Source organism: Naegleria lovaniensis (genome assembly GCF_003324165.1).
Source record: "Naegleria lovaniensis strain ATCC 30569 chromosome Unknown tig002, whole genome shotgun sequence".
Taxonomy (NCBI): domain Eukaryota; phylum Heterolobosea; class Eutetramitea; order Acrasida; family Naegleriidae; genus Naegleria; species Naegleria lovaniensis.
The window spans coordinates 680,904-704,936 of record NW_025407824.1 but is presented as its reverse complement, the minus strand read 5'-3'; the positions used below and the strand labels follow the sequence as shown (position 1 = coordinate 704,936).

The 24,033-nt window shown below is 37.3% G+C and overlaps 11 protein-coding genes across 11 annotated transcripts; 4 read left to right on the top strand and 7 right to left on the bottom strand.

Moving 5' to 3' along the window:
* Positions 1-100: 100 nt before the first annotated feature.
* C9374_007120 (uncharacterized protein) lies at positions 101-934 on the top strand (the record flags this gene model as incomplete). The annotated part of the gene is made up of 1 exon (XM_044697057.1): positions 101-934. The coding sequence occupies one exon, from the start codon at positions 101-103 to the stop codon at positions 932-934; it is 834 nt and encodes a 277-aa protein (XP_044555483.1).
* An 850-nt stretch (positions 935-1,784) lies between these two features.
* Positions 1,785-3,077, top strand: C9374_007119 (uncharacterized protein; the record flags this gene model as incomplete). The annotated part of the gene is made up of 1 exon (XM_044697055.1): positions 1,785-3,077. The coding sequence occupies one exon, from the start codon at positions 1,785-1,787 to the stop codon at positions 3,075-3,077; it is 1,293 nt and encodes a 430-aa protein (XP_044555482.1).
* A 113-nt stretch (positions 3,078-3,190) lies between these two features.
* On the top strand, positions 3,191-4,906 carry C9374_007118 (uncharacterized protein; the record flags this gene model as incomplete). Its single annotated transcript, XM_044697054.1, has 1 exon — positions 3,191-4,906. The coding sequence occupies one exon, from the start codon at positions 3,191-3,193 to the stop codon at positions 4,904-4,906; it is 1,716 nt and encodes a 571-aa protein (XP_044555481.1).
* Positions 4,907-5,078: 172 nt separating this feature from the next.
* Positions 5,079-6,587, bottom strand: C9374_007117 (uncharacterized protein; the record flags this gene model as incomplete). Its single annotated transcript, XM_044697053.1, has 1 exon — positions 5,079-6,587. The coding sequence occupies one exon, from the start codon at positions 6,585-6,587 to the stop codon at positions 5,079-5,081; it is 1,509 nt and encodes a 502-aa protein (XP_044555480.1).
* Positions 6,588-6,748: 161 nt separating this feature from the next.
* C9374_007116 (uncharacterized protein) lies at positions 6,749-8,701 on the bottom strand (the record flags this gene model as incomplete). Its single annotated transcript, XM_044697052.1, has 2 exons — positions 6,749-8,322; positions 8,665-8,701. The coding sequence occupies 2 exons, from the start codon at positions 8,699-8,701 to the stop codon at positions 6,749-6,751; spliced, it is 1,611 nt and encodes a 536-aa protein (XP_044555479.1).
* A 76-nt stretch (positions 8,702-8,777) lies between these two features.
* C9374_007115 (uncharacterized protein) lies at positions 8,778-9,776 on the bottom strand (the record flags this gene model as incomplete). Its single annotated transcript, XM_044697051.1, has 1 exon — positions 8,778-9,776. The coding sequence occupies one exon, from the start codon at positions 9,774-9,776 to the stop codon at positions 8,778-8,780; it is 999 nt and encodes a 332-aa protein (XP_044555478.1).
* Positions 9,777-9,813: 37 nt separating this feature from the next.
* C9374_007114 (uncharacterized protein) lies at positions 9,814-11,583 on the bottom strand (the record flags this gene model as incomplete). Its single annotated transcript, XM_044697050.1, has 4 exons — positions 9,814-10,532; positions 10,582-10,809; positions 10,883-11,228; positions 11,284-11,583. 4 exons carry the CDS (start codon positions 11,581-11,583, stop codon positions 9,814-9,816), a joined length of 1,593 nt encoding a protein of 530 aa, XP_044555477.1.
* Positions 11,584-11,663: 80 nt separating this feature from the next.
* Positions 11,664-12,116, bottom strand: C9374_007113 (uncharacterized protein; the record flags this gene model as incomplete). Its single annotated transcript, XM_044697049.1, has 1 exon — positions 11,664-12,116. One exon carries the CDS (start codon positions 12,114-12,116, stop codon positions 11,664-11,666), a length of 453 nt encoding a protein of 150 aa, XP_044555476.1.
* A 205-nt stretch (positions 12,117-12,321) lies between these two features.
* C9374_007112 (uncharacterized protein) lies at positions 12,322-13,293 on the bottom strand (the record flags this gene model as incomplete). The annotated part of the gene is made up of 1 exon (XM_044697048.1): positions 12,322-13,293. One exon carries the CDS (start codon positions 13,291-13,293, stop codon positions 12,322-12,324), a length of 972 nt encoding a protein of 323 aa, XP_044555475.1.
* Positions 13,294-13,470: 177 nt separating this feature from the next.
* On the top strand, positions 13,471-21,225 carry C9374_007111 (uncharacterized protein; the record flags this gene model as incomplete). The annotated part of the gene is made up of 1 exon (XM_044697047.1): positions 13,471-21,225. The coding sequence occupies one exon, from the start codon at positions 13,471-13,473 to the stop codon at positions 21,223-21,225; it is 7,755 nt and encodes a 2,584-aa protein (XP_044555474.1).
* Positions 21,226-21,274: 49 nt separating this feature from the next.
* C9374_007110 (uncharacterized protein) lies at positions 21,275-23,730 on the bottom strand (the record flags this gene model as incomplete). The annotated part of the gene is made up of 2 exons (XM_044697046.1): positions 21,275-22,857; positions 22,947-23,730. 2 exons carry the CDS (start codon positions 23,728-23,730, stop codon positions 21,275-21,277), a joined length of 2,367 nt encoding a protein of 788 aa, XP_044555473.1.
* Between the last annotated feature and the right edge of the window lie 303 nt (positions 23,731-24,033).

The following is a 24,033-nucleotide window of genomic DNA, read 5'->3' as shown; positions in this document are numbered from 1 at the left end:
AGGATTGTAAGGCGTGCAGGTCAGGAGTTCCTAACGTTTGAAACATGATAAATTGCTTCATTGTCCAAATACCAATGAAAAAGAATATCGAAACATCATCATGACCAATCTCAACTACACAATGGGAAAGAAGAATAACCGTAACAACAGTGGCAATTCTTCACAACAACGCTCTGCTCGTAACAATCACACTATGGGAAAGAAGGATAACCGTAACAATGGTCAGTCCTTCTTTTCAAAGGCTCCAAATACTCATTGGAGAAGTTCTGGTGTATCTTCCACTAGTTCAAACGGCGGCATTGGAAGAAACAACCCGTCTTCCCATCCTTCAGACCGTTCTCAATTCGAAAAGAGTCCAATTCCAAAGGACTCTCTTGTTGAACTCATGGCAGTGAAAGATGTTAAACAACTTGTGATTGTCAAGGGAGTCATTACAGAGGTCTATCCTGAGGCTTTTGCATATGCTTTATCTGACCACACCTCCACCATTCGTGTGGAAATACGTCCAGATGATGCTAAGAAAGCAGACGACAATGAGAACCGGTTGGAAGTTGGTACTCGGGTGCAATTAATGGTTAACAGGGAAAACAAAATTGATTTTATTTGTTGCTCGTCTGAAGATTCTTGCAAGATCTTGGGGAATGTCCTCTTGGAGAATGACCACTTGGAGAAGGATCGCGCGTTGGTATCTTCTGATTCTGTTGATCCCTCTACAATGCTCGTTGAGGGATGTGGTCTTTTAATTTATGTGAAACCTCTCTCGAGCTTTATTCTCATCAAAGGGTATCCTCACGAAGTTGGTGCTCTTTATTATGCTGCTCGCTATGATAAAATAAGGGAAGATCTTGTTGAGGAACAAATGAGTCGATTGCCCGTGGGCATGATCACCAATTTGGAGGAGAGCATCGACAAGAAGTATAAAACAGTGCTGTGAACCAATGGATGAAAGCTCAGAAGGAGCTTTTGATCAGCAAGAAGAGACCTCATGCAAGAACTCTCTATAGTGTTGCTTGCCCTGCGTCTGTTCTTCCTGACCAATCAGTGACGAGCACTATTGAAGAACGGTTGAAAAGGTATTCAGCTCTCGATAAATGGATCACCAAGCAGAAGCAGGAATGTCGTTTTCTTGAAGAGGAACTTTACTTGTATAGATTCGAAGAGTTGATTCAAGAAGAAAAGGAATCATCACCAACTTCAGAAAACAGCACATGCCCACTGCGTGACAAGCTTGTGAGACGTTGCAAGATGATGGTCATTGAAGATGTTATTGACGACAGTGGTTTGCAGGAGTTGATCCATCATAAAGAGACGTTTCCTGTCATGCAAGGATATGCAATTGTTGAAAGAGAGAAGCTTGCTGGCTATGTGGGTTCGAAAAATGCGATGCGAATTGAGTACTTTCTCCGCCAGAATGTTTACTGAAAACAAATGATTGTAACAAAATGTTGAATACAAGTTCAAATTAGTCGTTTTCAAAACCTTGTTCTCCTCAAAAACAATACCAACAGCTCCTTATTGTCGAAAAGATAAATTGAATCAAAATAATTGTTGTGTTTGGATTTCCGAAATAACGATACATATTACGCCCATCTTCAGACAACCAAGCAGCTTCACTGTTTGGTTAGTACCCAGCAGCCACCCTATGTTTATTTCATTTACACAGTATTGGCGTTACGTTAGGAATTCCGAATTTGTTCAAAAATAGAATTCCCAAGTGTCAACGCTACTAAAACACTCAGATTCACTACGGTCTGCACAACATGAAAAAAAAACAGCACCAATCCATGACAGAACCCCTAGCCTCCAAACTAGATCGCATGCTTGATGAGTTGACCCAATGCAACCATGCCATTGAATCCACCCTAAAGGAGGAACAAGCATTTTCATTTCCACAACATCAACACGAATCTTCTCTCCTCTCACTCACTAACTCGCTCGTACAGAAAATTTCTCAAATTCGTAAGCAAGCCAATAACGGATCGAATCCAGATCAAACACACGTCATTCAACACATTCTCGAACGTGTTCAACAAGACTTTTCAAAGGCCATCCACCTCGTGCAACAAAAGAAAACATCCAAGGATGATGGTCAGCATGCATTGACAACACAAAAATCATATCATTACAACATTGAAAACTACTTCCCTCATTCCTTTTCCAAAATTAATCAACTCTCATACGACTCTCAAGAAGGACTTTCCTATCTCACTCCTCATCGGGATGCATTTGAAATTGCAACCATCCTTCTCGAAAAATTATGTCACTTGTCCACGCACCCTAGAAAGAGCAATGACAATTCTACCCATGCTTCATATCCACTCCACATCATTGACGGTACAGGAGGACTTGGAGGAAACACCATTGGATTTCTGAGAGCTCTTTGGAAATTATATCCTTCTCAAGTTTTAAATCAAACCCGAATGACTATGATAGAATTAGATGCTAAACGCTACGAATGTGGAAAACATAATGTTGAACTCTTTGTCAACGATTTCAATGAAAAGAACCGAGCTGTCTCTTGCGAATTTCATGCTGTGAATGATAATTTTTTAACATGGTGGAATGAATGGAAAAATTCCATAACAGAAAATTCATCCCACCATGCCAAAAGTATCCAATCAGAGAGTATTGGAAGATCAGCAATCTCTGTGGACTCCTCTCAGCTCCCTCTCAGCAAAACTTTTATCTTTTTTGATCCTCCTTGGGGTAATGAAGATTATAGTCAACATTCAGTCATTGAAGATTTGTATTTTCTAAAGCCAACAACAACCATAGATCCTGCAACAACATCCAATTCTCATACCAATGTGGGTGGCACTAGTGCGACTTCCCAAAGTACTAATCCATCTGAATGTTCCTCCTCCTCGAACACACATCACTTCAGATTAGCCAGTGTGAAACAAATCACTCGTGCACTGTTGAATGACGACAGGGTTCAAGGAGTGGCCCTCAAAGTGCCTTTCAACTTTTCCGAGTCGAGTGATGATTTTGCCAAGCATTGCCATGTTGAATATGTGGTCATGAAGAAAGTGAAATACCTGTTGGTCCTTCCCAAGAAGAAGGTTGTGTATCATTAATAATTATGACAACATACACTGCAATTAAAGTTTCCCTAATGTTTTTATAAAGTAACCAATCAATTCAAGGACCACCAAATGTCCTTAAGAGCATTCTTAAAAAAAACAAACAAATGTCCGAACAACCCTCACCGCCCTCTGATTCATCATCATCATCATCATCATCATCATCACTTTCAGAATCATCTCCAAAAAAACGAAAAGCGAATGAACACTCAACGTCATACTATCAAACGAAATTAAAATTGCTCAAAGTACAGTTGGAGAAAGAAAAAGAAAAAACAAAGCAAGAGGTGGAAAAGACAAAGCGAGAAATAGAAAAAGAAAAAACAAAGCGAGAAATAGAAAAAACAAAACAGGAGGAAGAAAAAACAAAGCAGGAGGTAGAAAAAACAAAACGTGAACAAGAAAAAACTAAACAGTTACAATTGTCTCACATACGTACATTCAACCTATCCACTCATTCCTATTCTATTTTTTATAATTCAGAAAAAAACCAACACCACATCACTGTTATCGATGAAATGGAACTCAAGAACTGGTTTACATATAGCCAGGTTACTAATGATATATTAAACCTTTTCACGCCTATAAACGCTTCCGGGGAGAGTGAGGTCCGAAACACAATGAACACAATTCTCGAAAAAATGGCACAGAAAGATTTGAGGGTAATCAACACAAGCCAAAAACATTATTTATCAACCCAAGTTGATAGCAGCTCATCACAGGCACCAGATTTTACTTTCTACTTCAAAAATTATGCCTTCCTAGATACATCTAATCACTTGTTACTAACTAAAATTGCGAACATAATTGGAGTTGTAAAAGATGCTGTGATCGAAAAACCCAGCAGTCTAGGCCAAACGATTTCATATTTACAAACACTTCTCATGGCTCAAAAACTTTACAGAAAATGTAATTACGGATTCATTACAAATTACATATCAATTATATTCCTAAAAGCTGAGATCAATGACGATATTGTTACATTTCAACATTCAAAACCGATAGATTTCAAACCCACCAATAATATGGCAACTCTTGGTCTTCAAACACTTTATTCTTTACTTAATACTTCCATTGACAAGGTGGATAGTATTGGGTTTTATCCGTCCACAGTAATCAATTTAACATCCTTCCTTTCGGAAGGCTACACTTCTTTGGTTTTTAAAGTACCTGATGGAAGGGTTGCTAAAATATGTAAAACGCCCGTTTATACTAATATGTTTGAGAACGAATATCAAACGTTGAATACTCTCAAAAACTATAATATTGATGTCCCTAAAGTAGAAAAACTATGTGAAGGAGTGTTACAAATGGAAAAATTTAATTGCATAGAAGATACAGATACCCCAACCAAACAAGAATGTTTGGACTTAATAGACTTATTGCAAAAGGTTCATTCAAGGGGAATTTGCCACAGAGATATTAGACCTGAAAACATTATGAAGAATGGAAATGATGGAAAATTAATATTTATTGATTGGGGCTTTGCATGTAAAGCTGACGAAATGACACAGTTTGCCGGAACAGTTTCATTTTGTGCAGATGAATATTTAGAATGTATTTTTCATCCTCATGGTTTCAAATCTTACAAAACAAAATATGATTGTGAATCGTTATTGAAGACATTTTGTTATTGGGCTTCTAGCAACAAATTTCATTCCGTTTCTAGAAATGAATTCCACAAAGCAAGAGAAGCAAGAAAATTTTGGAATCAGTTTGATGAACTAAATTTCAAGGCCATTGTTTATCAGATAAGGAATGGCACTGACCCGTACGCTGCACTAAAGTCATTCTGGCAAAACAACACTAATCCTTCCTTTTGAAACACCTATCTTAGCTTTTTGAAATGGAAATGGCAATAGATTGGAGAAGATTGTGACCTTTAATACAACAATGCACTGACACACTTAAGATGAAAAATGATTATTAAAACCATACGCAGAGAACATTTAATGTCAAAGTGAACACTGGGAGACGAATAGTTCCTCCATCCATTCAAATGTCTTCGTAGTCTTCGTCGTCATCATTGGACAATACTTCATCCATTCCTTCGTCAGATTCCAAATTTGAAGTGCCACCTTGTTGTGGAGAGAGAGTCGAATTCGTTTGAAGCGATTGAAGACCCTCTTCATCATGAAAATAAATCGATAACAACTCATCATTAGCCTCCAGATTTGAAGTGTGGTTTGGACTTGAAGTGTTAATGCCTTTCACACCTGGCATTGTAAAGCATTGACTTTTCGTGAAAGGACACACATACTTCTTATCCACATAGTCAGCATATTTGTTTTCCTTACTTTGAACTGCCTTAGTTTCATCATCGAGCTCGTTACTACTGGTGATCGATACCATGCGTGATCCTGCTTCCTTCTTTCTATTGAACAGTGTATATTCATTGTAGGGTCCAGGTGCATTCAGGAAAATAACAGTTTCTCGTTGTCCCAATACATCACTCCAAGAGACGAGATATTTTCTTGATTTGAGTTTAAAGTGTTCTTCTTGAATTCTTCGAATTTCACTACCAACAGATTTACAGCGCTTATTTTGATCCTTGGAGACTTGTCTTTTTCCTTGCTTTTTTCGAGTCACGTATTTGTGAAATGTTTTGTGAAGGGACGAGGGAACCATTTGTTCCAATTTTCTGCTCTTTTCAAAAACACAACAACTAAAAGTTCCACCATGACAAAACAATGTACAAAATCCATACTGCGAAAAGTGATCTTTCAATGCTTTGAGGAAGAATTGATATTCGTGATGGTGATTGAATAACAGTATCATTTTCATTCTCTCAGTAGAGTGCTCAATAAACTCTGTAATTACAGGATCTATTCTGTAATCAGTGTTTGATTCTATATCCTTTCTTCTTTGAATGCCATTATTCAATTCTTGAAGATATTCAAAAATTTCAAAATAAATTTTGTAAAAGGAGATGTAAATAGGTGTTTGAGTATCTAATTTAAGAACAATTTTTGTTTGATTGATACCTGAAATTGAATGAAATTGAAACGGAATTTTCAATACGTGATTTGGAGTGGAAACGAGTGGAGTTTTTCCAAAAAACGACGAGTCGTTGGTGCTTCCCGACGATGAAAAAGAAGACCTCAATGTTTCATTGGTCCAATAATGTGCATGAACTAATTCCGACCATAATTTGTTCACCAAAAGTAAATTCATTAAATCATCGGAAATGGTGTGTTGAGGTTTTTTCTTCTTCTTTTTCTTTTTGCTGTCATGGTTTGTTTCTGCATCATTGTAAATTGAAAAATCCATCAAGAAGAGCAAGATATGATTCACTACACGTCTATGGGTAGAAAGGATGAAAGCACCTTCTTTCCGAATTTCATAATCGAGAAGCTTTCTTTGTGTTGGAGAAGATATTAAATCATCCATGGTATGATCATCGTCATCATTTAAATATTTTGTTCGTTCTCGAAGACGATTTAATTGGTTTCTTTCATGCTTCTTGTTGACCGAGTCCACGAATGAAGATAGATTTTGAAACATTTTTTTATCAACAACAACGATGGAGTGTTATTTTTAATTCTCATCTGATTTTCTTTGATGTTCTATTTCTGATTTGAACACTTCAACACTTCCGACCATGGAAACGAACTCTCGTATCACAAACCAAATCTAAAAAGTCAAACAATTCGCATCTCAATAATTTATTTCTTTTCCTTAGGCTTTAATGAGGACAAAACGTCATCAATACGAAGAATCAAACAAGCTGCCTCAACAGCGGTCTTAATGGTTTGAACTTTCACTTCGTAAGGCTCCCAAATCTTTAGTTCTGCAGTGTCAGCAATAACACCCTTTTGACCATCAATTCCCAAAGTAAGATTTTGTTCGTTGGAGTGTTTAGCTCTTAACTCGGTGATGAGACGAATGGTATTTGCTCCACAGTTTTCTGCCAAAGTTCTAGGAATAACCTCCAAAGAAGAAGCAACAGCTTGGTATGGAAGTTGCTCAATTCCCTTGATACTCTTTGATTTTTGCATTAAATGTTGTGAAACGCTCATTTCAACAGCACCACCTCCTGGGACGATACGAGGATCAATAAAGATGTTCTTCACAACATGCAAAGCATCATCCAAGTTTCTTTCAATCTCATTCAAAATATCCTTACTTCCTCCTCTCAAAAGAATTGTACAAGCCTTAGGATCTTTGCAATTTTCAATAAATGTAAAGTATTCGTCACCAATCTTTCTAATCTCAAATAGACCAGCTCCTGTTCCAATGTCAGATTCTCTGATTTCAGAAGTTCTGGAAACAATTGTGGCTCCTGTGGCACGGGCAATACGGTTGTTGTCCGTCTTTCTGACACGACGAAGAGCAGAAATATTATGTTTAAGAAGATAATATTGGGCTAAATCGGAACATCCTTTTTCAGTAATGACGAGATCTGGTTTGAATTTGATAATGTCATCACAAGTCTTCTTAATCCACTCGTCTTCCATCTTGAGTAAAGTTTCGAAATCTTCTTCCTTTTCCAAAACAACGTTGGTTTCGCTTTCACCCTTCTTGTATTCAAGAGGACAGTCCAAAAGTAAAATTCTTGGATTTTCAATTCTTCTTCTCATCTTTGGATGAAGAATATCCTTGTTAATCATGACACCGCTCAATACTCGTGATTCAGATAATAATCCACCAGGAATCTTTTCAATACGTGCGTATCTTTTAACATCAATATCTTTCTTTCCGTTTTCCAAATCGATAGCAACTGTTCGCACAGCATCAATAGCCAATTTACACATCAAATCACTGTAACGATGAGTGAACTTTGTGCCAATACTAGTATTCACAATTTCTGCAACTTGTTCATAATTGTTAACATCAATAGTTCTTGACATCTTTTCAGAAATAAAGTTAACAGCATCCTCAAGAGCTTTCAAAAAGCCTTTCACGATACGAGTGGGGTGAATCTTTCTTTGCAACAATGGTTCGGCCACAGTAAGAATTTCACCAGCAAGGATAATGACTGAAGTGGTACCATCACCGACTTCTTCGTCTTGTGTTCTACTCAATTCAATCATACTCTTAGCTGCTGGGTGTGTAACGTCGCATTCTCTGAGGATGGCATTACCATCACTAGTGAGTTGAACAGTACCCATCTGATCGAGAATCATTTTGAGCATGGCCTTTGGTCCGAGAGTTGTTCTCACAATGGAAGCAATGGCTTTGGCAGCTTGGATATTGGCAAGTTGAGCCTTTGCACCTTGCTCTCTCTTGGAGTTACCCTCTATTTAGTGAATAGTGGAGAAGGATTGAAGAAGGTCAGGTGCAGAATATTGTTGTTGTTGTTGTAAACATGATAGGTTCATAATGTCGTTGTTGTAAATACAAATCATTTGGAGAAGAAAAATTTTCGGACATGATGAAGAGAGTTGAAGAGTAGATTTCATATTTTGTCATGGGAAGATATGACAGCCATCATCATGTGCAAGTGTATACAACACAATCCAATACATTCAAATGGAGTAGGCAACGGAACATGATTAGAATATTACGGTTGCATCAAAAAAGATAGCATAGTGGTAAGTTATACAAAACCAACAGGGTAATCATCACCGATAATACATACTGAGTACATAGATTTGAGGTCTGGCTTGAGCGAACATTTTGTATTTTTTTTATGTAATTTTGTTTTCCGCAGCTTCCGCGTCTGGCTTGTCTTTGCTTTGGTGAGTAATTGATTCAATTCAAAACAAAATCTGGAAGAAACGAATACATGTTCGACTGACTACCTTTTGTGAAATTGAGAAAAGTTAATTTGCCATGTGGCATTTGATGATGAAGTTTTGAAAGAATTTCTTCAGGTTTCAACAGAAACTCTCTTGGATCGATCGGTGTCACTCCATCTTTCTTAAAAGCTGTATGAGCAATGATTTGGTTCAGTGCATGTTCTGCATGTAGTAAATTGCATCTCAATGTACAAACTAGTGAAAAACAAAAGGAAGATTTTGGTGGAATTTTCCAAATAATCATGCAAGATTCATTGTTAACGGTCCTTAAAAAGCATCCAGAAGAGGTAATGGCATTCGTTACAGAGCTGTTCACAGTTGTGTTGGAATCTTCTAGAATTTTTGGTATTGTGAAACTATTTTGTGATTTCCAATCTTCATGAACACCATTCATAATTTGTGAAATTATTTGCTTGTTGTGTGCGGATGGGATTTGTTGAGAGGTTGTGTCTACATGATAATTGTTGGTCGATGAAGAAGACAAACGTTGTGCATTCGGTAACAATTCTACTTTTTCATACGATTGACTGAACCAACAAGTGCCCTTCTCAATGGAATGTATCACAAAGTACAAAATGTCGTGTGTGGTTGCATTCACATCAGTGCTACTTTCAATATTTTCTTTGTGATTCGTCATGGATTCCGATGACAAGGATGAGCCATAATATTTATGTTGTACTTTCATTAGTTGTAAATATTGTTGAATATGAGGATGGTTGTGATGATCATCCATGTGTGATGAAGTGTATTGACTCCGAGGGCTTGTCATTCCGACGGAAGATGTTTTTGACAAGGATCGTTGGCGTGTGCTTTGTGATTCGATAGGGGTAGAGTTGAAAGCTGCATCCGATTCAGGGTCGTGGAGATCTATTGGTGTGTTGGTGGGTGTGATTGACGATGTTGATGAGATGGCTTTGGGAGTGAGAGGAGAAGGCTGTGCTGAAGGTTGCATTTTTATTCACAAAACTTGTTTCGAAAGATGCCAATTATTAATTTTGTGAATTCTTAGTTGGTGTAGTTTGTTTGTTGGAGTATCTCTGCAATAAGGAAGTGAAAAAGTGCTCTGCAACTTCTACTTGGTCTGAGCTTGGAGGTGTTACATTTGTAGTAAATGCCGTGGTTAGTGTTCTTGGAGTTACTGATCCCTTTTGAGACAACATGCTGTGCTCATTAAAGTAATCAGATGCAATCGGGGTTGGGAGTAATAATGGGCTTTGTAAATCATTAAGCTTTGAGGAGGCTCTTGGAGTGAGAGCAACAGTATTCTTTTGTCTCTGGTGACGTCCAGGAGAACCCAAGTTTGATGATAGTGGTGAGATCAATGATCCTCCTTCGTTATCAATTGGTCTTGATTGAATCATATTTCTGATCTTTTGCTGCTTTTTCAAGAAAGATTCTAAATCCACAACAGGATCTTTGTCGATGTACGTTGAGCTTTGTTGTAACGAATCTTGAACAAAGAATATATCATTAAGGGTGGCGTCTAAGTCTGTGTTTTCTGGGTCTGATGTGAATGTGGAGCAGTCGATAGATTTAATCTTTGGTGCGGAGTCACAACCACTAGGTATTGCAATGCTAGTATGATCCTTATACTCGGCATAGTCCCTAAATGAAAAAGGCGTGTTGAAGAAGACGTTTAAAATATAATTTTTAAGTGTGAGGCAGTTAATGTTAGAAGTGGCAGATGTGTAGAAAAGGGAGGCACCATCTACACCACGTAAATTAATAAATTTTACAAGATATGTCTTTACACTTACATCTCAAAGCAAGCTTACGTAGTTTGTACAACACAAAATTCAGGAAATGGTCTGGTCTTGAAGTAACCACTGTCCGTCTGTTACAAAATGAGTCTGCCACATGCTCTATTAAATCACTTTTGGTAACGGCAATTATGATTGGAATGCCAATATTTGTATCAAGGACCACCGGAATATCTACTGCATCTTTTACAGATTGTGATTGACCTTTCTTAAAATTGTCCTTAACTAGACGGTTAGTAAATTTTAAATGCGTGGATGTTCAACTCTGAATGGTGTCAATTATTTCAGAATACTATACCTCTTTGAAAGCATCTTTGTGAATCTTCTGCTGACATTGTTGGTATAATTTTGTTTGCAACATGTTCCTGTACAATTTTGATCCATCTTTTTGTTCTTGAGATGATATCCTTGACATTGGAGATGTCGACTGTTATTACGACTATAGACTTTTCAAGATTTGAGGCAGTTAAAGCAAAATCCAATAAATAAGAAAAATGTTGATTTTCCATATGATAGATATTCAAATATTTGTCGTCTTTGTCCATATAATTTCTAGTTTCCAAATAATCTGAATCATTACGGTCACCATTCAAGTCAGTCACTTTGAAAAACGTGTACTCTATCGAGAGAGTGTCATGATATACCTGGCAATTTTAGTTGACATTGCAATTTGTTCTAAATAATTATTAATGATCTTACCTCACCAGATATTTCTTTTCCTTGTACTCTTCTAATCAAACTTCTTTGACCATTCTTCTCATCACCAAGGAAAATTACGTTGCAACTCTCTCGGAGGCCCTCCTGTAATTTAGAATCGAGTTTTTGATGTTTCGACAACGAACTCCAAATGCTATTCTTCTTGGCTTTTTTCGATTTTTGTTGAAGCCTTTCAAGCTCATTAGTTAAAGAATTTTCCATCTCTAACAAGGACGACGCTGATGAAAGGGTTGTTGATGTCGTCGTAGATGTATTTAAGGTTTTTCCCAATACAACACTCATTTTTTCTTTTTCTGGAGACACCAAAACGACATCATCACGATTTCAAAATAAATTTAATTAGCAAAATTTAATAATAATAATTATTCTTGTTGTTGAGCACTCGACACAACCTTGTTTGCCTTCTTGTAATATTTATGTAATTTGCTTTCTTTTGGTGGCTCGGCAACCATGATGGCACACGCAGGTCTCTTTGTGAGAGTAGCCTTTCCCAATTCAACTTTTGATTCCACAAAAACAAATTCCACTCCTTCGGTGGCTTTGATGAGCTCTGGGAAGTGAGAAATGATGTCCATTGGATAGCTGTCTCCGGCTAGCACAACAAATCCTTTTGTTTTCTTTCTGATGGCTCGGTTCACATTCTTTATTCCTCTATGCAAAACATTCTTCTCCTTTGATTGTACAGCTTTAGAGATTACTTTGAAAAGTTTGCTCACGTCCTTCTCGGATGTAACAAGAGGTTGAGCAAAGGGCAGCAAAGGAAGTCTAATTTGTTGTTCGCTTGTTGTTGTGGTTTCCATTTCGTTGTCGCTCATTTTTTTTCTTGAACTTGTTGATCCCCAAAGAAACGTCTTCTGTTGTTGTTCATGATGTGAAAGTTTTATTATTTATCATTTCAGAAACAAAACGATGAGAGACAAGAGAGATGGCATTGAATCTTTGTTATCTTACAACCAAGAATTCTTCTGTTTCTCTTAAAAAAGACTTCGTTCGAGCAACAGTGTTAGGTGAAACCTTACCTTAGAAAAATTCATTCAATCCAAATTCCTCGTCCGAGCTAGGTATGCCATACTTTTCCTCATGGCGAATACTGTCATTAGATTCTCCTCGTTTTGTTTGAGGGCCATACGCCACTACTTGCTCTAATATGGAGCTTGCACAACTCAATTCCAACACTCGTTTCAAGACAGAGTTGTTTTCTCTACCAAAGTAATTGGCAATGATGTTTGCGTAAATTTCAGGAATTTCAATGTTTGCAGCCTTAAGAATGGAGACTATGCTATGCGCTTCAATTTTCATTTCACAGTCGTGTAGAATGAAACTTGCATAAATACATGCCATAATTGTCTCACTTTGAGACAAAACCTTGGATGTGGGGTTGCAAGCGGAGTGCTGTTCTTCTCCTTGAGTAGGGAGAGGTACACCATACAACATTGAATGTTGAGAGAGTTTTACAATTCTGTTTCGAAACTTTCTCTCCATTAAACTGCATATCTGCTGAATATTTTGGAATTGATTTTCAAAGAAAGAGGTGGAAGATGATTCAAAATTTAAGGTTGTAATTGCTTCAGAAAAAAGATATTCTGCAGATGCTTGTTTTGTTGATTTGAACAAATCACATAACATGGTTCTCAATGTTTGGACACTTTGTGTGGTGATTGTGATGGCCGTTGCTTGGCGATGAATATCATGAAATTGACATAATAATTCATTCCATGTTTTATGCCAGTGATGACAAAGATGATCCTTCAACATGTTGTCAGTTTCATTTTCCTTGTTGTTACAAGATGATAGTGATTCTGGAATAGTTCCTAAAAATTTCATACATTGATCCAACAAAGTTTTATAATATTCTATCATCACTTGAGGTGTTGAATGATTACCATTACTGGATATTTTCATGCTTTCTTGATCCGACCATTCCAAAATTTCATTTTGAATTTGAATGGCTTGAAGTAAATGATCCCACGACAATGTGTATTTGTATTTCATTTTTTTTTAATTTGTTTTAAAACAAAATTCTGTTTTCATAAAGTTGAATTGACATGTTGTTAATGATTTGGTTTTTGACCTTTGAAACTAATTATTTCCAACACTACAGTAAAAAAGTTTTCAGAACCTATCGTGAAACACTGAATCGCTGTCAACTGTCACTTCAAATTAAAAAAAATGAGCAAACAGAGTGGTGATGATTTGTCCTTCCTAGACGAAGATGATGGCTACGAAGATCAACAACCAGTGGTACGAACCACCACTTCCAGTAGCAGTGGTACAACAACTCCCTCCAACACCAGCACAACACTCAGATCATCCACTGCTACCCCTATTGTTGGAGCGAGTACACCCACACTCATCCCAGAAGACGACACGAAACACATCCGAAGAATTTCAAAAGGTAACATCAAGATCAGAAGTGGAGCCAATTCCAGTACTCCAAAACCAACTTCCAACGTTCTTGAAACGAGTCAAAGTAATAATAATAACAGACTCTCCATTGGTACACCTTCATCATCGAGTGCTGCTTCCTCTCCTCCATTGAGTACCATTAGTAGTGGTATCAGCTCTCCTTCATCATCCATGAACACTCCTTCTCTGATCACGACTTCATCTCTTCAAATGATGATGCAAGAGCCATCATCAAGTCGAGCCATGAGTTCATTGAGTGCCCAACCCTTCAACACTCCCATCATCCCAAGATCCTCCTCACCACCTACTTCTTCGACCACCGTTCAGGTACGATCACCTTCTTCACCATCCTCCTCATCGGGTGGTAGTAGTGGATTCAAAGTGATTAAAAATGTTTCATCATCCAAACAAGGATCCCAACCACCTCAACAACAACAAGCCTCACTTTTAACGGAATCTCAAGGAAAAATTCTCTCTAAAAAGTTGATTAGTGGATTGATGAAGAATATTGCTGGAAGTAGTAGTAGTAGCAGTAGTGGTGGTAGTAGTAACAATGTTGGAGGACAAAATGAGAGTCCGACTGCCTCTTCTTCCAATATGGCATCTTCTCAACAACCACCACTTGCCTTCTTGGACAGTGAAGATAATGATTTGACCAGTTCACAAATGAGAAAACGAGTTTTGAAATCTTCACGAGATGATGAAGACGATGGTGATGGAAAGAAAGTGAAACACATTACTTTGGATAAATTACAAGTGTTGATGCAAACCTTGGATAGACACGATAAGGTTCCATTGTTAGATGAAAACATTAATATTCGTGACTTGTTTGATGATCCCAATTCACAAATTGATGAGAAGAAAGGACTTATTTTTGCAAAACCTCCTGCTTTTGAAAGAAATGATCAACCTATTGACATCGAACTTTTTGAGGATCTCACAAGTTATAGTACTATTCAGAGACGATATGTTTCTCAGAGAGATGAAGCTCTTAGTCATGAATTTCAATTGAAACCAACCAATTTAGCAAGTGCGGTTCAGGAAGTGAGAGATTTTGTGAAAAAAGAAAAAGAAAGACATCAGAAAATGATGGAAGGAAGTTCTGAGGCATCCGCTAGTGCTTCCTCCTCAAAGGATCCACACGATTCCACTGATACACAACAACAACAATTTTCTGGATCGTTTGTAGACTTGTCCTCCATTGCTCAAGATTCCAATCAAAAATCTCAACTTCAAAAACAAGTGGAACATGAAAGTCACATGCAACGTGCCAGAAAAGTTTTCCGTCAAATTGAATATCGACATGTTTTTAAAGATTTGGCAAACAAAATTGTCATGGAAAAAATTGGTCTTCCTTCCATCATTCGTGTGAACAGCAAGTATATTGCAGTCGGTACAACGAACGGGCTCATTGCTCTCTATCACAGAAAAACTGAGAGCCGTTTAGCAATTATGGGCTCCATTCAAATGGAGGAAATTGTTAATAACAATGGATCCAAAGTTGAACGACCAGTTCAAATCACAACCATGGATTTTGGTTCCAAGATGAATTTACCCTATGAGGAATATGGAGCCAAATCAGAACAAGATCTTCTCTTGTTGTATTATAAAATTTCAAGTGATCAAGAAGATTTCACTGTGAATGCTGCAACAGGAACAGCAAATATGAAGGATCCATCTGCTCTCGATCCTAACAACGGTGACCATAAAGGAGACGGAGAAGAAAATATTGAAGTGCTTTCACAGACTTCACGTGTACTTGTGAGCGGACATTCAGATGGGTCTATCAATATTTGGAATTTATCAACATTTAAACCTGTGAAACCTTTGAAGGGATATTTTAAGAGACCTATTCACAAAATTGTCAATTTCCACAAGACAAGCAAGCAACACAACTCGATTGAATTTTTGGCAGTTGATACAAGCGGAAGAATGAAAGTTTTCAATGTGAGAAAAATTATGTTTGCCTATTATGTGGACGTTCAACCCATTCACTGGGCTAACATTCCAAAAGAAGTTCCAGCTTCACCAAGTAGCTCACAATTATTGAAGACTGACGATGAAGGACAAGTCATGGTTACAGAAACCTTAACTGCTGAACAACAACGAAGCATGCTTGAATATGAAAGAAAACAACAACAAGAAAAGACTCTCGCTCGATTTTCAGACATTCATTTGCTTCCAAAATCAGAGGGCAGACATCCTCTTGATCGATTTGTCCTAGTGGCTGTCACAACTGATTCAGAAGTGATTATTCACTCTGTGAAACCAAATTCCAGACAATTGGCAACTCTCTACAACAATAGTGTGTTGGATGCCTCCAGTGGGTCCTCAACTTCGAGTGGATCTTTCAATGCCAGAAAGAAAATTTCACCAAAAATTGCATGGAAAGGAAGTCAAATGGTGGATGGCGAACACAGGGGCCTAAGCGTGTCATTGAACGATCAAAGCCATCCCTATTTGGCTGTTGCATGGGGCAATAGAATTGCCTTCTATCATGTTGAAGTTCAACAAGCGTCTGGTTTCTTCAGTATGATGTTTGGTTCTGGTACTTCAAATAACAATTCTGGATCATCAAATTCTTCATCTAACTTTGGAAATTCTGGAAGAAACAGTTCGAGTGATCGAGGAGATGTTACTTCAAGCCAAAGTGGATCCTCCAGTGATTTACCTAACGTTTACTTTGCTTCTGAAATATTTGTTCCGTTCCCTGTCGAACAAATTCATTGGTTGACTGATGATTTATTTATTGTTTTTGACTCTAAACTTGGAAAAATGTTGCTCATTGATAGAAAACTTGAATCTTCCACAAATTGGATTGAAGAAGTGAATTGTAAAGATCTCATGTTGGACTATGTTTCTGACCCAATGATGAATGTTCCAATTAATCTCAAGAAGAAGTATGGAATTCACTATGGAGGTGCATTCATTCGCGGTGCCTATGATGTTTCATCCTTCCAATATATTGACATTCTGCGTCACTCCTCTATTAACACACAAAGCTTGCTTCGATCGATTTACACCGGAGGTTCTCTTGACGACGATACGATCAGTTTGCCAAGTACGACTCACAGTGCTGCTTCTGAAATGTATCGTGCCTACTATGGTGGTACAGCTGTGACAGTCAAACACAAGAGTCCTACTATTTATTTATTGGGCGCCTCAGAGCTGAGAGCTATGCGTTGTTTATCATGGGATGAAAGGGTTGTAGCATTACAATCCATTGGAGAGTATGAAGAAGCATTGAACATGTCTGTTGAAATGTTTAATGATCCAAGTGGAATTGGTGCATTGATCGGTCTTCCAACAAAGGATGAAACTCAACGACATGAGGCAGTGAGCACGTTGATTTCTTCAATTCTTGTTGATTACAGAGATACCAAGCTTCATCAACTTGAACTTGACAGCGGATTGACACATTCCAAAGTGGAAATGTTGGTTCAAGTTGCAAGAAATTGTCTTCAAAGAGCTATTGAAATTAACAACATTGAATTGATCGAGGGAACCTTCTTATCCTTTGAGCACCACGGTTATGATCACATCTTCCTTCAATTGCTTGTTGAAGAGTTAATTTTGAATGGAGCTCTTTCAAGAATGATGACCATCGATTCCAAGAAAGCATCGTATGCATTTATCAAGTCACAATTCATGAAAATCAAAGATCTCTACACATCAAGTGCTGATTCTGAGACTGGAGAAAAGGGTCTAATTGATCTTTCACGCTATATTAAATACCATGGTATCGATTCTGATCAGTCACTCAAATCAGAAACTCCAACCATTACTCATCTCTCTCAGAAAGCAAGATTAAGCAAACTTGAAAACATTATTCTCAACTTGGATATTAGCAAGTTAGACATTCCATTTGATACTATTCGAGATTTGTGCAGTTACAAAGATCATACCATGTGCAGAATGAACATTTATGCCCATTGCATTTTGAAGAAGGACTTTATTGGTCCTGTTAGAACATATTTGGAAGAAGTGAGTCTTTCAGATTTGGGTTCTCCAGAGTCTCAAGAAAAAGCTGACGCTATTCTCAAATACTTTTATAATATAATTACCAATGGAACGATTTTCACAGATGCTTATCAAATCACTGATTTTGATATTTTGAGAAAGGTCAAACGGTTGATTATTGATTTCATTTTTGAACAAAGTCGAATGTCACACTCCAAGATTTTACAAGGAGAGTCTGGATCATCTCAGAGAAAAGGTCTTCGTACTGAAGTAGCACTCGTGAATCTTGAGAAATTGATCAAATTCAATCCAAAGGATACTTTTGAAGTGCTAAAGTTATACTTTGAAGAATTACAAGTTGAAAGAGGAATTGACACCTCTCCGTTCTATGTCAACTTCCCAAAACCTATCAAATGTCCTTTGCAAGATCAAGATGACGATAGAGATAACATTCTCGAAGATTTTGTAATTACTTCGTTTGCTGATTGTGTCAATGAAGGAAGCAATGCGATCAAGAAGTGGGTGCCAAAATTGAAAAAGGAAGAGTTGATTGAAGCCATGAAAAACTTTGTTTTAGATCCTCCACAAGGAGAGCTAGACATTGAATTAGATGGACCAATCTTCTCGTTGAAAGAAAAGAAGTATTTGTACGAATTTTTAGGAGAAATGATTGCAAGAAATATTCTTTCTGAAGACAAGGGCCAAATTAAGAGAATTTACACTCATCTATGTCACGACACAGTGTTGACAAGTTACGAAACTAAAGAATTACTCAAACAATTCAAAGAGCATGAAAAGGCTACCAGTGACCTAAAAAAGAGCAAAGAAGGAACAAAGGTTTCATTTTTCGGAATGGAAAGTCGACAAGATAGTCTTGAAAAGCTCATGAAACAATCTGCTTTCTTTGAAGAACGAAAACAATATTTAGTGAAAGAATACGATTTCAAGGAGCACCGTCAACAAATTGTGATTCGAATTTTAGAAAAACTTGAGAGCTCTAACGAACAAACGATTAGTGCCATTTTGGTCCGATTAATTGATTTTGCTCAAGAAAATAATTGTTATGACGTTGCTGTGTATTTGAATAGAAAGAAGAAAGATTACAAGGCAGTCATTAAGAACTTTATTGATGACTTGAAATTGAAAAAATCCATTGGTCATAGCAAGCCACAGGTTCCAGTTTTTGAATACATTTCTGAATTGGCAAACGACAGTGAAGTGGTCAGCATTTATATTCATGATGCCATTCTTGACCATTTACTTGATTTGATGAGAGCTGACAGTGAGGAAATGACTCTTCTCATTGTGAAATATTTCCCAACCATCCATCCACAAGTTCTCAACGCACTCATTACTTCAAGCATCAAGAATGTAGAAGATGAAAGATTACTATTCAACTATCTTTCTAAAATTATTAACATCTATGAAGGAAATAACTCGGACATATTGGACAGTAGTTCCAAAGTTGGTGAATCTGCCAATGCCTATTATTCAAACATGTCACGAGCTAAAATTGAAGTTGATATGGAACTGCAATACCAATACATTAGACTCTTGTGTAAATTTGAACCACATAGAGTATGTGACTGGCTTCAAACCCATCAATTCCCAGGAGAAAAGGCAGAAGACATTCTTGAATATTGTAGGAACATTCCAGATGCAGTCAGTTTCTTGTTGGAAAGAAATGGTGAAGTGATGGAAGCTTTAAATATTGTCCTCAAGAATATTGTACGCGAGACCAGTATTTTAGAAGATTGTCTTTCACAAGTTGCACAAATTCTGGATCCTAACAATTATCGTTTCAGCAAGTATCGTCACATTCGTGATGTGAAAGAGAGAGAACGCATCCAAGGCACTGACATGACTTCCAAGAAATTTGATGAACTCGCAGAAAAGGATGGTAAATTCTTTAATGTGGAAAGTGTGTTAGGTTTGATCGATTTGGACGACATTCCTCTCGATAAATATCTCGAAATTAGAAAGAATGTACTCATCAAGAAGGGGCTCATCCCACCCTCCATTTTAACACCATCCGATGACAAGGATGGTACTTCTGGACAGAACACTTCTGATCAACAACAACAACCCGCTACCAATCCATTGTATTATGGTTTAGATGATGAATTTATTGGACGTGGACCTGTTGCTCTCAAAGTCGAAGATTTACCAGAATCTAAAAAGATTCGTAAAGAACTTGCTGTCGCCATTTCCATGTGTCGAAGAAATACACAACGAAAGACAGTAGACGAAAAGCAAGTGAAACAACTTTGGTTTAAATTGATGGATCAGTTCAACGTTCCATTTAGCGAATATTACAAATCTTATCGATTGAGTAATGTCGATTCTTCTTCAGGCAATTCCAAGAAGGATACAGATGATGAAAATTCTTCTGATTCTTCACGACTTCAGGCAACTCAGGAGAGTGACATTGATCGAATCAAACAAAAAATTGAACAAACCAAGAATTTGAGAAAAACCAAAGAACAAGAATTGCTTGAAAAGGAAAAAGAGTTGAAAGATCAACAAGACGAAGAAGAAAAGAAGGATATTTCCAAAGAAATTGAACGAATGAAAAAATACATTTCACTCCAATTGAAAAAAGAAAAAGATTTACAACGACAAATTCAAGAAATTATTGAGCGAAGCAAATTAGAACAAGAAAAATCCAATCAAATGCATAATTTGGCCAAATTGTGGCTTCAACTCATTCAACTCAAATTCCTGAGAGTGGTGGTCTTATCTGCCATTGGAAGTATGCCCATTCCAGAAATTTTGAAGAAACTCACAAGAGAAAACGCAAAAGCTGACTTTTCCATGTATCGACAAATTTTACTTCATTTACTTGACAAGTATCGATATGATTTGAAATTATTACAAAATGCTTACAATGTCGTGGAAGAGGATACGTTCACATTGAGCAAAAAGTTTAGTGATCGACTCATGAGAGGTCTTTGTCCAACAGTTCCAAAATGTATGCTCACAGATACTGTGTTGACTCCTGAAGTTGATGAAGATGAAGATGATGAAAAACAAGAATCAAAGAAGGGTAAAAAGGAAAAGAAGTTTGATGTGATTCGATTGTTTGATACTGGTTACGCGTATCGATTGTCAGCACTTGGAAATGTCACTCGTTGTCCAACAACAACAACTTCTGTCAGAAAGAAGAAATTTGAGTATGAGAAGAGCAAATCCATTACCGAAGTTAAGAAGATTACAAACGAATTGTCGAGACTATCCTCTGTAGAGACAATGGTGAAAAAGAAACCAACAGTCAAGCTCTATAAGACAGTTCTCAAAGAATCCCAAATGGTACGTGCAGCTAAAAAGACTGGAACAGAAATTGTGTTCAGTGGAATGGAAAAGCCACTGTTGCCACCCGTGTATGAAGAGACAACATTGCTCATTCCAACTCTCTTCTCAACAACCACTTCGAGAGATGTCACAACTTCAGGTTCGATGGAAACTAGTGTAGATACGTCTGTAATTTTGGAAGATTTGAGAGGTATTTCACAGGAACAGATTGTGGATACACTCATTGAAAATGCCATTCAATTTTAATTAAATTTCAAAAATATATCCAACAATTAACACGGCACTTCCGCCTTCTTCATTGCTTGCTTTGCATTTTAGCTTTTTCCATGATAGCCAATACTTCTGTTTTCATAAACCGAAACAAAGCCAAGGCAAACGGATGCAAGAATTCATCATGGTCCGAGCCATTCACTGAAACTTTAAGAAGACCATTTTCATGATAATACTTTGATGAGTGAACATAAAGTCTGTGTATCAAATTGTCTGCATCAATCCATGAGAGTCTTGCTTTTTCGGTTCTGGAATGATCATTGTCTACAAGTGTCGAGTTTGCAAAGTCTTCTTCAAGATCAATAAATGGTAACTCGATCATGTACACGTAATACTTTCCATTGGCAAAGTATTTTCCTTGAAATGAAGCAAGTTTTTCAAGAACATCTCCAAATAATCCTCTTGTTTCTTCAAGAAACTCTCTTGAAGCCGTGTGCAAAGGACTAGGATCGAATTTCTCACGTTTTCCACCGAATTCAGACCATGTAAGAAGTTTCTTGGCAACGTTGTATGGACTTTCTTTCTCTGTTGTTGGTGGTGACACATTAGAAACTGTAATGTCGCCTTTACCTCCTCTATTTTCCTTTCCCAATAAAAAGTATACTTTTCCATCATGTATGGAATAGGGAATTATTCCAGCAGCTTTGTAACTTGGGTTAAATTCTATAGTTCCAGAGGACGATCCTGAGCTATTAAACGACGATGATCCTCCACCAAAACTTGAAGTGTTTGGTTGATGACTAGAGGAAGAACTTGCACCATTGACAGAGCTCATGTTACTGTTAATATATGATGGAGCATGTTGAGCAATAGCATATACAGGTTGTACATAATAAGGATAAGGGTAATAATTGGGATAAAATTGTGGATAGTATCCTCCACTTCCTTGATGATGATACACATCTGCTGTTGTCGTTTGTGGAAGCACATTTGAAGTGGGATAATAAGGCGGAATGTAATAATAATGAGGACGTTGATCTGGTGGATAGCCATACATTGGTGGGTAATAATCGGTGTTCGTTCCGAGTTCTACTTGCTCCGATTGGTGTGAAATGTTTTCATTGGAGTGATGTTGCTTGAGAGATTTGGTCATATTTCTCTGTCTCGACTGAAATATTTGCTTAATAAATTGATCAGAGGTGTTTGCATTTTCAATCTTTTCAATGTGTCCACAATCTCTACACTGAATTGTGAAAAATGTAAAATCATCCAATCGTTCAATAAGTTGACGTTCTTGAGTCTCTGTTAGTTCTTCGTTATAATTCTCCTTAAATTCGTTTAAGATGTTTTGTTGTTGATCATTATCAACAACGATTGGATTTGTAGTTTTAACAGATTTGCACTTTGGGCATACCATGTAATTGGATATATAGGAATGTAAAATGTGATCCAGCAACTTTGACATTCCGTCTGTGTCACACATGGATACTGACCTACTAGGGTCATTTGGGTAATGTACAAACATTTCCTTTGGTACACGTTTTCCTTGACTCTGAGACAGTTCATGTTTCACTTCAGCGATATGTTCATGCAAGACATAACCTTTTTTAACTTCCGTGTCATAAAAACACGTCTTGTCAATTTCAAATCCGATATATTTCATCAGGTCTTGATAACATGACGTGTTTTGATACGCGTTCCATAATGATTTGTCCACAAACAAAAATTAAATATTAAATCTCAATATGTATACTTACATTGAGCTCTCCGATTCATCTCAGTGGAAATCTCCAACATATTATTAATCACTGTCCTTTTCATATTTAATTTCAAATCATAGTGTTCATTCGTTTCTAAATCTCTGTACTTGATATCTTGAGAATAATCCTCAGTTGTAATCCTTGTTTGAACTCTCCGCAATAATTGTTTATGGCTTGAATTTAATGCAGAAGAATGATGTTGTTGTTGTTGTTGATAGCCACCCCCTCCAAGTTTTGTTGTTTTAGAATTTCTTCGTTGTTGCACTGGTCGTTCCTGTTGTTTCTCTTGTTCCGATGAAGAAGGATTATTCGTCTGTGCTGCTGAAGGAACAACAAGACGACTCTGAGAATTTTTTGATTTTTTTCGGTTGTTGTTGGAGGTGGAATTAAGCCTTGATGATGAACCTTGTGCTGAATGATGATGAGAAGAACTATTATGATGATGATTATTGTTATGATTATTATGAGAGCTATGTTGTGGATGAGGGTTATGGCCTGAAAGTTCAACAACTACTTGCGATTTGTGGGATGAACTGGCTGTGCTTGGGCTGTTGATCATCCACGTGGATGTTGGATCGTTGTTGTTGATGTTGTGGTTTGAAGAGAGAGGAGCGACGACGAATGAGGAATCGTCTGGATCTGCTGTTCTTGAGGTAGTAGACTTTTCTGTGGCAGTACTGGTATTAGAAGAAATAGTGGTACAGCTCTGAGAGGTTAGGGACGATGATCGTGATGGTTGTTGTGAGTGACTTTTCTTTTTTTGGGTGTTTGAATGTTTCATGAGTGTGTGATCAATCAATAGGAGTGGCTTTTGGATAAATTGGAATGTGACAATACCACAAGCATGTTCTTTAGAGTTGGATGATCTCTCTCTAGATGCAAATATTTTCAGAGTGATCAAATCTAATAATTATTTTCACACAATAGAGTCGAAAGAGAGAGAATGGAGGACTCAACAAATACTCGGTGATCTTCCTTGTATTAATAGGTGTCCAGTTGCTGCAACGACTTTTCGAGAGTGAAAGGATCTCTCAATTTTTTTGTGGTTGAAATTTAAATTCTTGATTTGGGCTAGAGCCTTCAA